General features: G+C 41.6%; 1 protein-coding gene across 1 annotated transcript in view; it reads left to right on the top strand.

The window, feature by feature from the left end:
• Positions 1-13,277, top strand: part of LOC147143986 (low-density lipoprotein receptor class A domain-containing protein 4-like) — a 185,794-nt gene that overhangs the window by 79,743 nt on the left and 92,774 nt on the right. The window contains exon 3 of the mRNA XM_086037759.1: positions 10,625-10,765. Within this exon, the coding sequence (XP_085893885.1) occupies positions 10,625-10,765 (141 nt within the window). The remainder of the gene's footprint in view (positions 1-10,624; positions 10,766-13,277) is intronic.

The raw sequence follows: 13,277 nt of genomic DNA, 5'->3' as shown, positions 1-13,277 counted from the left end.
TGCAAGTATTCTACCAAAATTACATTACTGGGACGTATGGCTATGCATGTGGAGTTAAAATGGCAAGGAGATTACATTTTGTATTTTATTGCCATAGTTGATTGAATTTGGCAACATGGTAAGATGACGATGAATAAGGAAGACACTGCAAAGAGCACCGGGCGTCGAGTGATTAAGAGCAATCCCTTACATCGAGGCATCCATTAAGCTATATTTGATTTGTCTTGGACCCTGCGCTCTTATCTCGCTTGTAAGAATACCAACATATCTTGATCAAATAATCCTACCCACATGTGGATTTGCTCTGCCACCTGATTTTGCAGGTTTGGTGTGAACCAACAACAGTATCACTCCCCCTTGCATTATTGATTGTTCGGTTTTCTTCACCCAAAGTCTTATTTGTTCCAAAATACTGGATTTTTTTGCACCTTAATCGGAAGATCAAAGGTGAAGTTATGGACATAAGCAGCAACCCAGCAACATGATTAATTTTGACCTACCAAGATCAGCTGGGGTTTTTTTTTTCCACATTTCACAAACAGGTTAGCATCACCATTTCCTTAACTAACCTTTTTGCTAGTTTTTCCTCAACTGCGTTCTATGTACTCTAAACATTGTTAAAATACATGAAATCCCAAATGATGGTTAAAAATGCCCAAATATTTCTTACTATCTTTTCAGTGTAATTATGTAAATAATAAAACACTACTTTCACAAGGACATGAATTAAACATTAAAAATCTTCCGTCACTGGGCACACCTGATGTCGCTTATAACGCTGAAGGTGTAAACTCACCTTTGAACCTTTTAAAGTGAAACCAGTGCTGTACTTTTTCCTTGGCAAAATGAGCTCCCCAAGGATGATGGTATATAATTATTTGTTGTTTTTTTTTTGAGGCGGCACAGCATCCCTCATAATTCGTTTTGCTCAGTGCTGAGCAAAGTATTTGATGAGGGGGTAAAAAAGGACTTCTGAAAATGACACCATTTCAACCTATTTTCTGCTCTTGCTTATTTATCTTTTCACGGCAAAGGCACCGATTTTTTTGTGCCAGCTTGCACAACCGGTCTTGATTTGTCTAGCTGAGCAGGCAGCCAGACTGCCTATCTCCTCTGATTCAGTTGGTGATAGCGGTTCCCGAGTTTAAGATGTTATTTTGGATCTGCCTGTCGGCGTTGCCTTCGTGCTGAGATGCACTGCTAGGGCGGCCCCATAGTGTGTGGATGTGTGAATATGTGTTGTTTTGGTGCATGCTTAATGTGTATAATGTAATAATATTCAGGCTTGTGTGGGCGTGTACATGATTGCAGCTTTGAAGCTGACAATAGGCAACCCAAAGACAAAGGTTGACACTCACTAGTTAAAATTAACCTTGCTTTTTAAACACTAGAAGCTTTAGTGCACCCAGAGTCAATGCAGTATGTTCAAATATTATGCACTAGTCTGTTATGGAGAAAGTGCACAGAAGAGGGTTCAGTCTGATGATACTATAATGGTTTCATCAAGACAAAGATCATTGTTCTTGCATGTAAATAGCCGTGGATTCATGTGCAGTTGGTATTTTTCGTTTTTTATTATTTAGTTTTAGCTCAAGCTTTAGCTCAAGGGCTTATAAAGTGATGAAGGATCACCACTGTGGGCTTTAACACACCTTGTTCATGGTTTGATTGATTGGCCAAATGTACTTGCATATAAAATAGATGCCCACATTCAAAAGTTAGGCCTAATCATCGCATGACATTCCCGCCCAAAAATTTGCAGATCAAGGAGTAAATTCGGTGCACAACTTGGACCGAGAGAACCACAAAATAGATGGTATTTGTTTAACTATTATGTTAACAATGAAATAAATACCATCTATTTTGCTGTAGTTTCTCAGTCACATGTGGATTAAGGTCCAATCAAGTCCTTTTCTGAATTAGGTGCTTACTGATGACCATATTTAGCTTCATGAGAGGGCCAAGCATTTTTTTGGCATGAGCATTATGTGAGGCTGCAAGGAGCAGACTGGGTGGTGGTTTGGCAATGTGCCCTGTCTCCACCCAAAAAAAAATGCTCTGTGAAATTATTTTCTATTGTGTAATAAATGGCAACTTGTCAATCATTGCCGCATAGAGAATTTGTGGCCCTCGTGGAGTCATCCTTGGTTGAAGTTGTCAAAGCTCAAGTTAATAAAAGCCCACTTGAGGTCACCGATCCAGTTAAATTCAACCGGCCTCACCATCATTCTTTGTTTGCCATACAAGCCACTGGGACTAAAATAATATCTGCAAAAACAATATGAAGTGCAGTTCTACAACACCACAAACAACCGCAATGGTAAACATATTGTTGAATTTTTAAAGATATTTTTCTTTTTTATGATACAGGTGAAACGTTTAGAAGAGTATGTTAATACTTGCTTGCGGACAAACTCACACGCTGTCTGGACTGAGGAAGGAGACACATTATAAAGGTTTCCCTGCTTTTCTGTCACAAGCTTGCACTCCTCCACTATAGGTGTCATTTGCTCCGAATCAGCACAACGCCGTCATGTTCAATTATCCTGGTAGCACAAGCAATACAAGAGGAAAAGAGAAGGTGGATAATAGAGAAAAAGATGGCGACAGCAGGAAAGGAAGAAAATAGGATGAAATTGAGGATTCGAAGCAGGGGGGGTGGGGGACTGAGGAGAAGCAGGCTAAAAAGGAGAGCGCTGAAGCAGGAGAACAGTCATTTGGAGGGATGCCCTATGACTCATTGATGCAACTGCAACACATTTAATACCTTAGTGGCCTGCAAAAGCTGACGCTTGTTTTATTTCAACGACTCAGGTTGGCGTATGGAGAGAGAGCAGAGCAGACCAAATCATCCATCTATTCATTTTCTATGCCGCTTATCCTCATTTGGGTCGCAGGCCACACATACAATAGAAACAAACAACCATTCACACTCACATTCACACACTAAGGACCAGAGTTGGGCATTCCGCCTATGACCGACACCCATTTTGTAGGCGATAAATGGTAGAAGGGAAACTTGAAAAAAATAGTCGGACTAAGCATAGTCGGAAGCCCTTTTTTTTCCATCTATGTAATGGTCTATTTTCGCGTCGAAGTTGGTAGCCCGTTTAAAATGCTGGTCAGACTGGCCTTTAGGCGATTACTATATGGTCCGGCCGGACAAAATGGTGGATAAACGGATAAAATGCCTAGCTTTGCTAAGGACGAGTTAGTGTCTTCAGTGAATCTAACATTTACTTAGATGCAACAATTATTGCATTATACTGGAAAATGATGCGTTATATTACAATCTACAATCTCGTGATGTCCCCTGGCGGGCTCCGTACATGTTGCACCGTCATCCCCCTGCCCCCCCCCCCAAAAAATCCTAGTTGATGGGATTTTTGATGTTGTTGCTGGGAAAATGACGATAGCAGTAAATCGATTCAAGTTAACGGCAGGGTTAAAATGACGTTAATCACTTTTCTTCGTTTTGTATTCATGTCAGTTCCAATGTTTAAATATGCAGGCTACATTAGTCTGCTCCTGCAAAGCCCAAAGCTGAAACTGGGAATAAACATTCATTGCTTGTTTGAATAATAAATGGAAGTCAGCCTTGTTCCAATCATTTTCTCTCTACAGTTGATGATTAAAATAAATGGTCATATCTTGGACGTTCTAAACAGATCTGGTTGTTGAAAATAGAAGGTTGACTTTTGGTCTCCTGTCACATTTTTGTTTTCAATGGACCCTTCAATCCATTTTTTTTAAACCACTTATCCTATTCAGGGCCACAGAGATGCTGTAGCCCATCCCGGCAAAACTGTTTTGCAGGGAAATGGCAACTGAGGCAGACATTCTGACCACACATTCCACCTTATTTTGTCACCTCAATTCATATCATGCTTAGGCATGTTTGACACCTAACTTCCAGATCGTTTGGCTAGAGTGGGCACTTGTTATTTAAGACATTAAGGTCAGATTTTTGGGCTATTTATACATTGATTTAACTGGTTTGATCATTAAGCCTTGTGAATGGTCCTTGATGTAACTATATAAGAATCATTGTGTTTTTCCAACCAGACTGTGCTGAGGATCAACTTGGATGTGGAAGTGTAATGTTACGTGTCATGAGCATCTCATTTTAAATGCTGTAGAACGATCTAAATGTGAGAGTGAGTTCTGCAGAAACAGCAGCTCCGCGGTCCTCATTTACTCATCATACTCAGACATGAAAACAGATGCATTCCAAACAAATGCCCAAGGACACCATAATGGCCACACGCACGTTGCTAAAATGAGCATCCGCCTCCAGTCTGTCAAGTGATGAAGGCAACATTGTGCAGCCACACACATACTTGTCAATGTGCCATTCATGTCACACATTTTTTTGTCTGAGTCCGCAAGTCTTTATCCTCTGTGGGATCGACTCTTCTCTGGTTCCAGAACACTGCAGGAATTCAGAGGAAACGGAAATGGCTACAAAAAGGTCTTTATCTCTCAGCATAATTTCTATGACCTTTAATGAGAGGTGTTATTTCAACAGAGAATGAGCGCTCTTGTAATCTTCCAGTGATGTTTTAATAGAGAGGTCAGAGAAGTTTGACTTGAATGTGACAGTAATTCCGTCATCTGTCCCCCCCGCCCCTCATTTCCACTCTTTAATAGTCTTCATCTTCCTCTGCCCTCTTTCATATCCTCACATTCTTCTTCCACTCAGCATTCACATTCTTTCCATTAACACAGATTAAAGAGTCGACTTTAATTTCATTCATTGTGCTTGGTACTTGTATGCAGCCAATGGCATGCAGTTGCATCCGGCCACAATTATACATATAGGAATATTTACAGCAAAATGCAAGTGGGAAATATAACATATGTGCAGTTGGTTATTAATGTCTACAGAGTTAAGGTAAGGTGAATAAGTCCCTACAAAGAGACTTAAACAGTGCTGTATAGACAGAAGTGAACAGCAATGTGCAAAACTGAATAGTAAATACGAGTATGAGGAAAATGGCGGGCACACTCAGGCAGCGCAAAATATAATGTCCTATTTGAAGGGAGGCATCTTTGGCAATGTTTTTGACTTTACCCAAGCAGCATTTGTGATAAATGTCCCCAATGAAGGGTAACTGGAAGCTGTGATACAACAAACACGTGCAGCTCATTCGATGTGGATGGGACGTGTGCTTGGCTCGAGCTCTCTTGAAGTCCACAACGATCTGCTCGGCCTTTGGGCGTTCAGCTCCCGGTCTTTGTAGCTTGCCATGATGATGTCATTTGCAGTTTGTTTGTGGAGCTGTAGCACACAGCATTATCCAATATTAAGGTGCAGGCATGATGGCGGTCTTGAACCTCGCAGGTACAACTGCCTTCATCAAGGACAGGTTAAAGATGTCTGTGAAGACTCAATCCATCTGCTCAACACAAGCTCACCAAGATATTGCATCAGCTCCAGCTGCTTTCCGTCCACTCATCCTGCTCAGAGTTGACATCTACCATGGAAAGTATGCGATGTGTCATGTCTTCTGAAGAGACATCAATATTTCATCTGCTTGTGCTAAAGCTTTTACATAAGTTCATATTTGCTTATAAATAAGTTGGTTTATTATTGTCAAATTCTTAGTGCAAACTGTTAAAAAGTTGGGTTAAAAAAATGTGAGAGTCAGACCTCTATCTTTGGTGGATCGTTTTTGCCTTGAGCTATATAAGCCCATCTATTGTCGATAGCATATCTTTGACGTGTTTCACGTCTTGAAGGTAAGTTGTTGTCACCTCGCGTCGTAGTTGGTGAATGTACTCCAAAACCGCTTTAAGCCTTGGAATACTTTCGTCTTTGTAAGTATTTATGTTCAATTATTTGAGGTTGAATGTGCTGTGAGCCATCTATGTTTATTTAATTATTAATATATTATATCTTTGTTGGCGGCACGGTGGTCGACTGGTTAGCACCTCCGCCTCACAGTTCAGAGGTCGTGGGTTCGATCCCGGCCCCGGCCTCCCTGTGTGGAGTTTGCATGTTCTCCCCGTGCCTGCGTGGGTTTTCTCCGGGTACTCCGGTTTCCTCCCACATTCCAAAAACATGCATGGTAAGTTGATTGGACTCTCTAAAATTGCCCCTAGGTGTGATTGTGAGTGCGGATGTTTGTCTTTGTGTGCCCTGCGATTGGCTGGCAACCAATTCAGGGTGTCTCCCGCCTACTGCCCGAAGACAGCTGGGATAGGCTCCAGCACGCCCCGCGACCCTTGTGAGGAGAAGCGGTATCGATGATGGATGGATATATCTTTGTTTCTTTTCTTTGTTGCAGTTACTATATAAATGTATACACTTCACAGTTTGTTGTCTGTAAAGGACAAGACAACTCAATTAAAGCAAGAAAAGTACGCCTTGTGTACGGAGTTTTCTTTATTAGTTCACTGGCTGTCTAGCCGCACACGTCACGTGTAGCGAGGACAGCACACGATGTCTGTATGTCTGTCGGAGGATCGGCTTTAATATATTTTCTTGTCAAGCAAAAATGGATGCCGTTAAACATTCAGTCTCTCAGTCATCTACCAACATAACCCATCTTGACTGGGTGTATGACACTATTCCTTGTAAATGTGCCTCAAATCTGACTGGTTGGACATGTTTTCAATCCGATCCAGGTTCTGGCTATCTTATCCCTGTAATTGGGAGTTGCCTATAAACTTTGAATATTTGTCATACTGATAAACAAGCTTCGAATTCCTAGCAGACATCTGAAGGTTTAATCCCAGAATTTGGAACTGTTCATAATTCTCTTCAATTTTACTAAAGAAAAGCCACGTTTGTGGACAATGGCTGAAATTGTAAAATGAACTTTATTTGGGATTAATTCATTTTTGCGTCTTCAGTTGTCAATTTACCCAATTTGAATTAGTCTGACTAGTTGTGAACACTGTCACGTGCCCATACGCAGACATGGAAGATGTAAAAAAGTCTTATCAACAAAAATACAAAGTAACAGAGATAAGAGATTAGAACTGGAAGAGAGTTTGCATCCTCACTCAAAAAAGGTTTGACATACTGACGTGTCACTGAGTAACTCCAGCTTTTAAACTGGAAGACTTCAGTCCTGTATGACATCATAAAGGACAAAGCATAAAAGGATCGTAGCAACTGCATAGCAACTGATACATCACGTAACAACCAGTCATAACAGTACCCCTTCCCCCAGGTGGGTGGGTGCTCAGAATCTAAAATATCAAAAGAAACAAGGTCAAACATCAAAAACACCAAATAAACTTTAAAGTACAAACCAACAAGAATTAAAGTAACCAAACAAACACTAGGAAACCAGCTGTACTTGGATCAAGACAGCAAACAAACAGCAGACTGAAAGAAAACAATAAGCCGAATACAGACGAGGCAACGAGCAACACTGGACAAGGCACAAAGTGTATAAAGGGAGATTGCGGGGTAACACAAGGGATCAGGGAAAACGAGCACAGGTGGACAGAACCTGCTCGTGACTTGGACTAAGACAGCAAACAGAAATTCAACAAAAACAATGAAGCAACAACGACTGAAGGAAAGCAAGGAACTAAATACAAACTGATGAGACGAGCAACAACTGGACAAGACACAAAGTATTAGAGGGAGTTGGTTGAGTACTTCAACGGATCTGTATTTTTACTGCTAAAGACTTTTTACTCTTCATCTTCCGTGTCATGTCTGCTGATGGATCCAAATCCCGATCCTCAGAACGCACTGACGTGTCACTGAGTAACTCCAGCTTTTAAACTGTAAGACTTCGGGCTTATATGACATCATAAAGGACAAAGCATAAAAGACCATAGCAACTGCATAGCAACTGATACATCACGTAACGACCAGTAATAACACACCTGCGCCATCTCTTGTTATAAGAAAGTCTTTTACTATTTCTTCACCTCCCCCCATGTATTTTCGATTTTAATTGTATTGGGCTTTTTTAATTGTTAAATTGTGTAAGTACTACTGAAATTTGTCTTTGACTGTTTCACCAAAACTCCCACTGATATGCAGATTCCGCTTTTGCCCTCGCTTTGATGATTTGCACGATGACCTTTAAAGTCGTTTTTATTGGATAATGCCCTTGTTCTTTGCTTTTTAACAGCCTTAGGGGTGCTCATTTCTTATCCATTACATTTGAGTGTCTGAAAAGCTGCCGATGACATCTTGCCAGCCACACATTTGTCCTCCTGGCATTTCCACATCCTAGTTTTAAACCTGTATGTATGTTGCATGTTTGTTTGCAAAGAAGATTGCTGTGCATAATTTGTCGTGCAAACGAGGGGTTTGTTGTCTCATATTTTAGAGCTTTGCTTCTTTTTCATGGCCTTGACCAAAAGTATTGACATGAAGTGAGAGGATAGATGGAGGGGAGGGTGAAGAGGGAGAGACAAGTGGCTCAGACAAAATTGGAGATTTATATAGCATGATAGAGTGGAAGAGAAGAGGACAGGCAGAACAGATGAGAATGAAAGAGGAGACAGAGAGATTGCAAGGTAGACAATTGACTAATAGATAAGACAGTGTGAGGAAAAGCAAGACAGGGCAAGTCACTGAGGCTTTGCTAATTGCCACTTCAAAAAAAGGGGAAAAGTCTCTATCCAAAGAATGGTCATGCTGGTTTGTATTTTCAATCAGATCTCTGTTCCTTCAATTGACACCACCCCTCCTCCCCCCCGCCGCCGTCTAGACTAGACCAGAACAAGCTGTTCTTGTTGTGAGAGGAAGAGGAGAAAATGCAGTATCATTAAGTTGCTCGCTGCCAAAAGGGCAAATTGCCGGGACTGCCACAAGGAGACGGCCTGCAAAATGCTTGTTAGAAGACCGTCTTGTACTTCCAACTAGTCGCAGCGGCTTGTCTTCTAAGTGTTCATTAGCTGCAATACAACACAGAGTTGTGCACAACCCCTAGAGGGGGCTAAATTTAAATAGAATGTCCCCCCCAGTCCATCTTGTGACTCGTGCACACAAAAACATGAACAAAAACAACAACTAAGGGGGTGACCGCTGAAGTTGGCCTCTGATCGGTTGTCTTCTCACTTCGTCTCACCTGTTGCATTTTCTGAGTGGTTCTTTTCTCCTACCCACATATGTTTCTTTCTTCTGATTGGACTTTGTGACTGTGTTTTTATGTTTAGTCTTTTAATCGTTAACGAGATTGTCAAGTTAATGTAGTTATCGTCTCAATGAATGACTTCTATTTTAGTTTTCGTTTCATTTTCGACTGAATAAAAATATTTGTGACGAAATAAATGACGAAAAATTTTAGTCAACGAAATTAACACTGATTTCCAGCCAGCGATAAAACATCCTATCGTTTCAGTGTACTTACCACTGGGACACCCAGGTAATGTTTGCATTTGACCAAATGAGGAAATTCACAATGTCCTTACTCTGGGCCTACCGCATAGTCGATTCTGCATGGTGGGAGCTCCCCCGAACCAGCCCCCCCCCCCCCCCCCACCACCACAAAAAATGTTGAAAATCTTGCTGGAGTCTGGTGTTTCACCTTTTCTTGCTTCTCCTTCTCTTATCAAAGCTGTACAGTCAGTAATAAAAGACAGTTGAACTCAATTCAAGTAAAGGACTCAATTCATTCAGTGGGATTTCTGACATTTTCTGATATTTTAGAAATAAAAAATCAACTTTTTTTCGTCTAATTTTCTGCTCAACAATAATCCGGAAAAGAAGTTTCTGACTTCATTTAGTTTGTATGTCGCTCATTGTGTCTGGGAAGACCTGCCCACGATATGCAGCACACACGCACACTTGTGATATAATTCTTTTATATCGACTTACAATGCATACTTTAAAGGAACAAATATTAAAAGGAACTATATATATTTATATTTGTTAGTGTTATACATAATGATATTAAAGGGTCCAGTCTGTGTGCACGTATTTTTCAGTCCTTCCTCTGTAATGATTTAAATACTTTATGTATACTCGTGACAGATATGACCATGGCATTATGGGATGTCCAGCTGTCCACTCATTGCGCTCTTGTGAACATGATTAGAGTGGCTGGAGGGAATTAGACAAAACATTAAATCATGTGAACAAATGAACTCAATCAGATCAAAGGCCAAGTTCACAGCATAACCTCAAAATAGCCTTTTTTAATGTGTATAATTAAGTCCATTATTTTTTTCTGCTAAATTGAAATATTTAGTGGAAAAAGTGTTTCATGAAACAACATTTTGGTTTGGTCTTGTTTAATTTCTTCCATTAGAAAGTGTATCTGTGGACTAAGCAACGTGATTGAGGTCTTTTTGGATCTTACTTGTGCAAACAAATTACCTGACCTTGCACATTCACAGGTGTGAATAACAAGGGCAACTGACACACGGCAGCATTATAGTCGTGAAATTATGCATATTACTTTTCTATGTTTGGTTCTGTGAACATGCACTGACAGTGATGAATTTATCGTGTTTTTTTTTTTTTTTTATTATGTTCAATCCAAATTTTACTGGGTGAGTTGAGCAGCCTTGGAACGCCCAATGTTCAGTCAGACTAATTGCAGTTCCAACTGTAGCACAATGTATTTGAAGTGATTACAAGTCCAGTAGTTGTTCTAAGTAAGGCTCTGTCTGACTTTCATGTCCCTTCCCTCTGGTTGAACAGAGTGCAAGTTCCACTGCACCAATGGGAATTGTTTGCGTCTGGGCTCACTGATCTGCAACCAGCTCAATAATTGCGGGGACAACAGCGATGAGGAGAACTGCCCCATGGTCACCCAACACCCTCCACCGGGCATCTTCAACTGTGAGTGCTGCAAGTTTCTGCCTTCACTTCTTTTCTTGTCTTTCGCATGAACTCCTCACACATATACCGCTCTGCGGGCGATGTTTCATGAGGTTCACAGTGTGACAGTTTGTGCCATCTTCGGAAAAGGTGTGGAAATACAAAAATGCATATAGGTTTGAATAGGTGCGTTTTTCAGACAGTAGTTATGTGCTGCAGAAACATTTGTAAATGGTGATCGGCGAGGGTTTACTGTACTTCCTTTTTGCACAGTTAGATGAGATGAGGCATGGCCAAAACTGCATTCTGTTCGCCTAGTTTTTTTGTGCTGAATTTGCATCAAATTCTGTTCATGCAAAATCCTAGAACCAAACGTGTAAGTGAACTGATTGTTTGCAATATAACAAAGGAAGCATCGTTACATCTAGAGCAGGGGTGTCCAAACATTTGGCAAAGAGGGCCAGAATTGGTTAGGAAAATGTGTGGGGGCCAATCATACAGCTTCCATCCATCCGTCCATTGTCTAGCGCTTATCCGAGGTCAGTTCGCGGAGGAAGCAGCTTCAGCAGGGACGTCCAGGCTTCCCACTCCCCAGCCACGTCTTCCAGCTCTTTTGGAGGGATCCCAGGCAAGCCAGGAGACATAGTCTCTCCAGCGTGTCCTGGGTCGCGCTTGGAGCCTCCTATCGGTGCCCGGAACACCTCACCAGGGAGGCGTCCTGGCGGCACCCTAATCAGATGCCCGAGCCACCTCAGCTGGCTCCTCTCAACGTGGAGGAGCAGCGGCTCGACTTTCAGTCCGAACTTCTCACCCCATCTCTAGGAGCCCGGACACCCCGCGGAGAAAACCCATTTCGTCCGCTTGTATCTGAGATCTTGTTCTTTCGGTCATGACCCACAGCTCATGACCATAGGTGAGAGTAGGAACATAGATCGACCGGTAATTCGAGAGCTCCTTCTTCACCACGACAGACCGATACAGAGTCCGCATCACAGCAGACGCTGCACCGATCCGCCTTTCGATCTCCCGTTCCGTCCTACCCGAGATACTTGAACCCCTCCACATACAGCTTCCAGTTGATCTAAATTTTTACGCCGTTCGTTACGTCGCCTTGTCGTACTTTGCATGTTTCGTCTGGTAGAGACTCTTGATATTTAATTTCCTGAAAACAGCCACAGTCAATTAGCTAACTAGACAGGCACAGTTGTTTTGTACTTCAGTGAAAAAATATTTCAATTTCCAGTTGTACAGGAAGCAACGGCCCTTTCTGTCAACATTCTTTTTCTTTCTTTTTGCGCTCGCACAAGGGTCTTGCGCTTAGTGCGCATTTCCAAAACCACTCAAGAATGCGGCCACCGGTCTGCTGCCATCTTCTGGTGAAATAGAAAATAGTTTTTTTTTACATGTGTATTTTCTACTGTGGTCAATAGTACTGACGGGCCACACATTATTGATTTTATGCAAGAGGCTGGTTGGTGGGAATTTGAACAGGGGCCGCATTTGGCCCCCAGTCGGGACTGATGTTGAGGAACTGAAAATGGAAGGAAATGTGGAATTAGTCTCCCTTTGAGTCAACTATTGCTCCTAGTCTGATGGAAAGTATTTGCTACATTTTAGAGTGGCATGGAAATTTCAGAATCTGGAAAAGCATTTTTTAGGTCAAGATCCCCGAGGATGGACATAAGAGCCTGATTCCCAATCTCTGTTGTAGTTCGTCCCAAAGGTATGTAAAGCAAAAAATGTTGAACGCCTTACTGATCTTCCACATCCTTGCTTGAGGAATTCCCCACTCCAGTTGCTATGAAAAGTTTTATGGGATGTCAGTGATTTGCCCTCAAATGCTACAGTAATCTGTGTTTTAAGGCTGATGCTACTCCTGATAATGTCAGATGTATTATGGTCACAGCTAGTAGTATTTGGCAACGGAATAAACATAATAAGATGGCAGATAAACATAATAAAAATGGGTCCTTAAATCATATTGTTACGTGGGCTTACACAAAAGCAATATTCGGCAAGAAGAAAAAATCAAATTTTTTTGCTACTTACTGGAACACCTTGACAGTATTGTGGTTGTTATATTAGAGTGGTGTAATGTTATTGTCACAGGTTGGACAAAACTATTGTTGCCATAACCTTAAAATAGCTTTAATTACAATATGTAACTTTGCATTCAGCAATTTTCTATGAAAACAAGCTTTCAATCCCATTTTGTGGATTGATTTGTAAGGCACTAATGACGGGTGCTCCCGTAACAGCAGCAGGTAAACGCAGCACCGGGTGCCGGAGGGTAAAAATAATTGCACTTTGAATTAAAGACTCTTTGATATTAGTCTGACACATGTTCCATCAAAGATTTTGCACCTTTCAATTTCTGTCCTGTTTTTGTTTGAACCTCTGTGCGGCTTTCATGAGCCCCCCCAGCTAACACCCCTCTTCTGCTTCTTACGGAGCGCCACTGTCAGGGGAAGGAGATGAGAGTGGTCCCTCGACTCACCACAATCAATGGAAACGGAGAGAAGGAGACACGGAG

Source organism: Filicampus tigris, chromosome 8 (genome assembly GCF_054856515.1).
Source record: "Filicampus tigris isolate MCC_2025a chromosome 8, RoL_Ftig_1.0, whole genome shotgun sequence".
Classification (NCBI taxonomy): Eukaryota; Metazoa; Chordata; class Actinopteri; order Syngnathiformes; family Syngnathidae; genus Filicampus; species Filicampus tigris.
The sequence above is the reverse complement of the archived record's forward strand: the minus strand, read 5'-3'. Positions and strand labels throughout refer to the sequence as shown.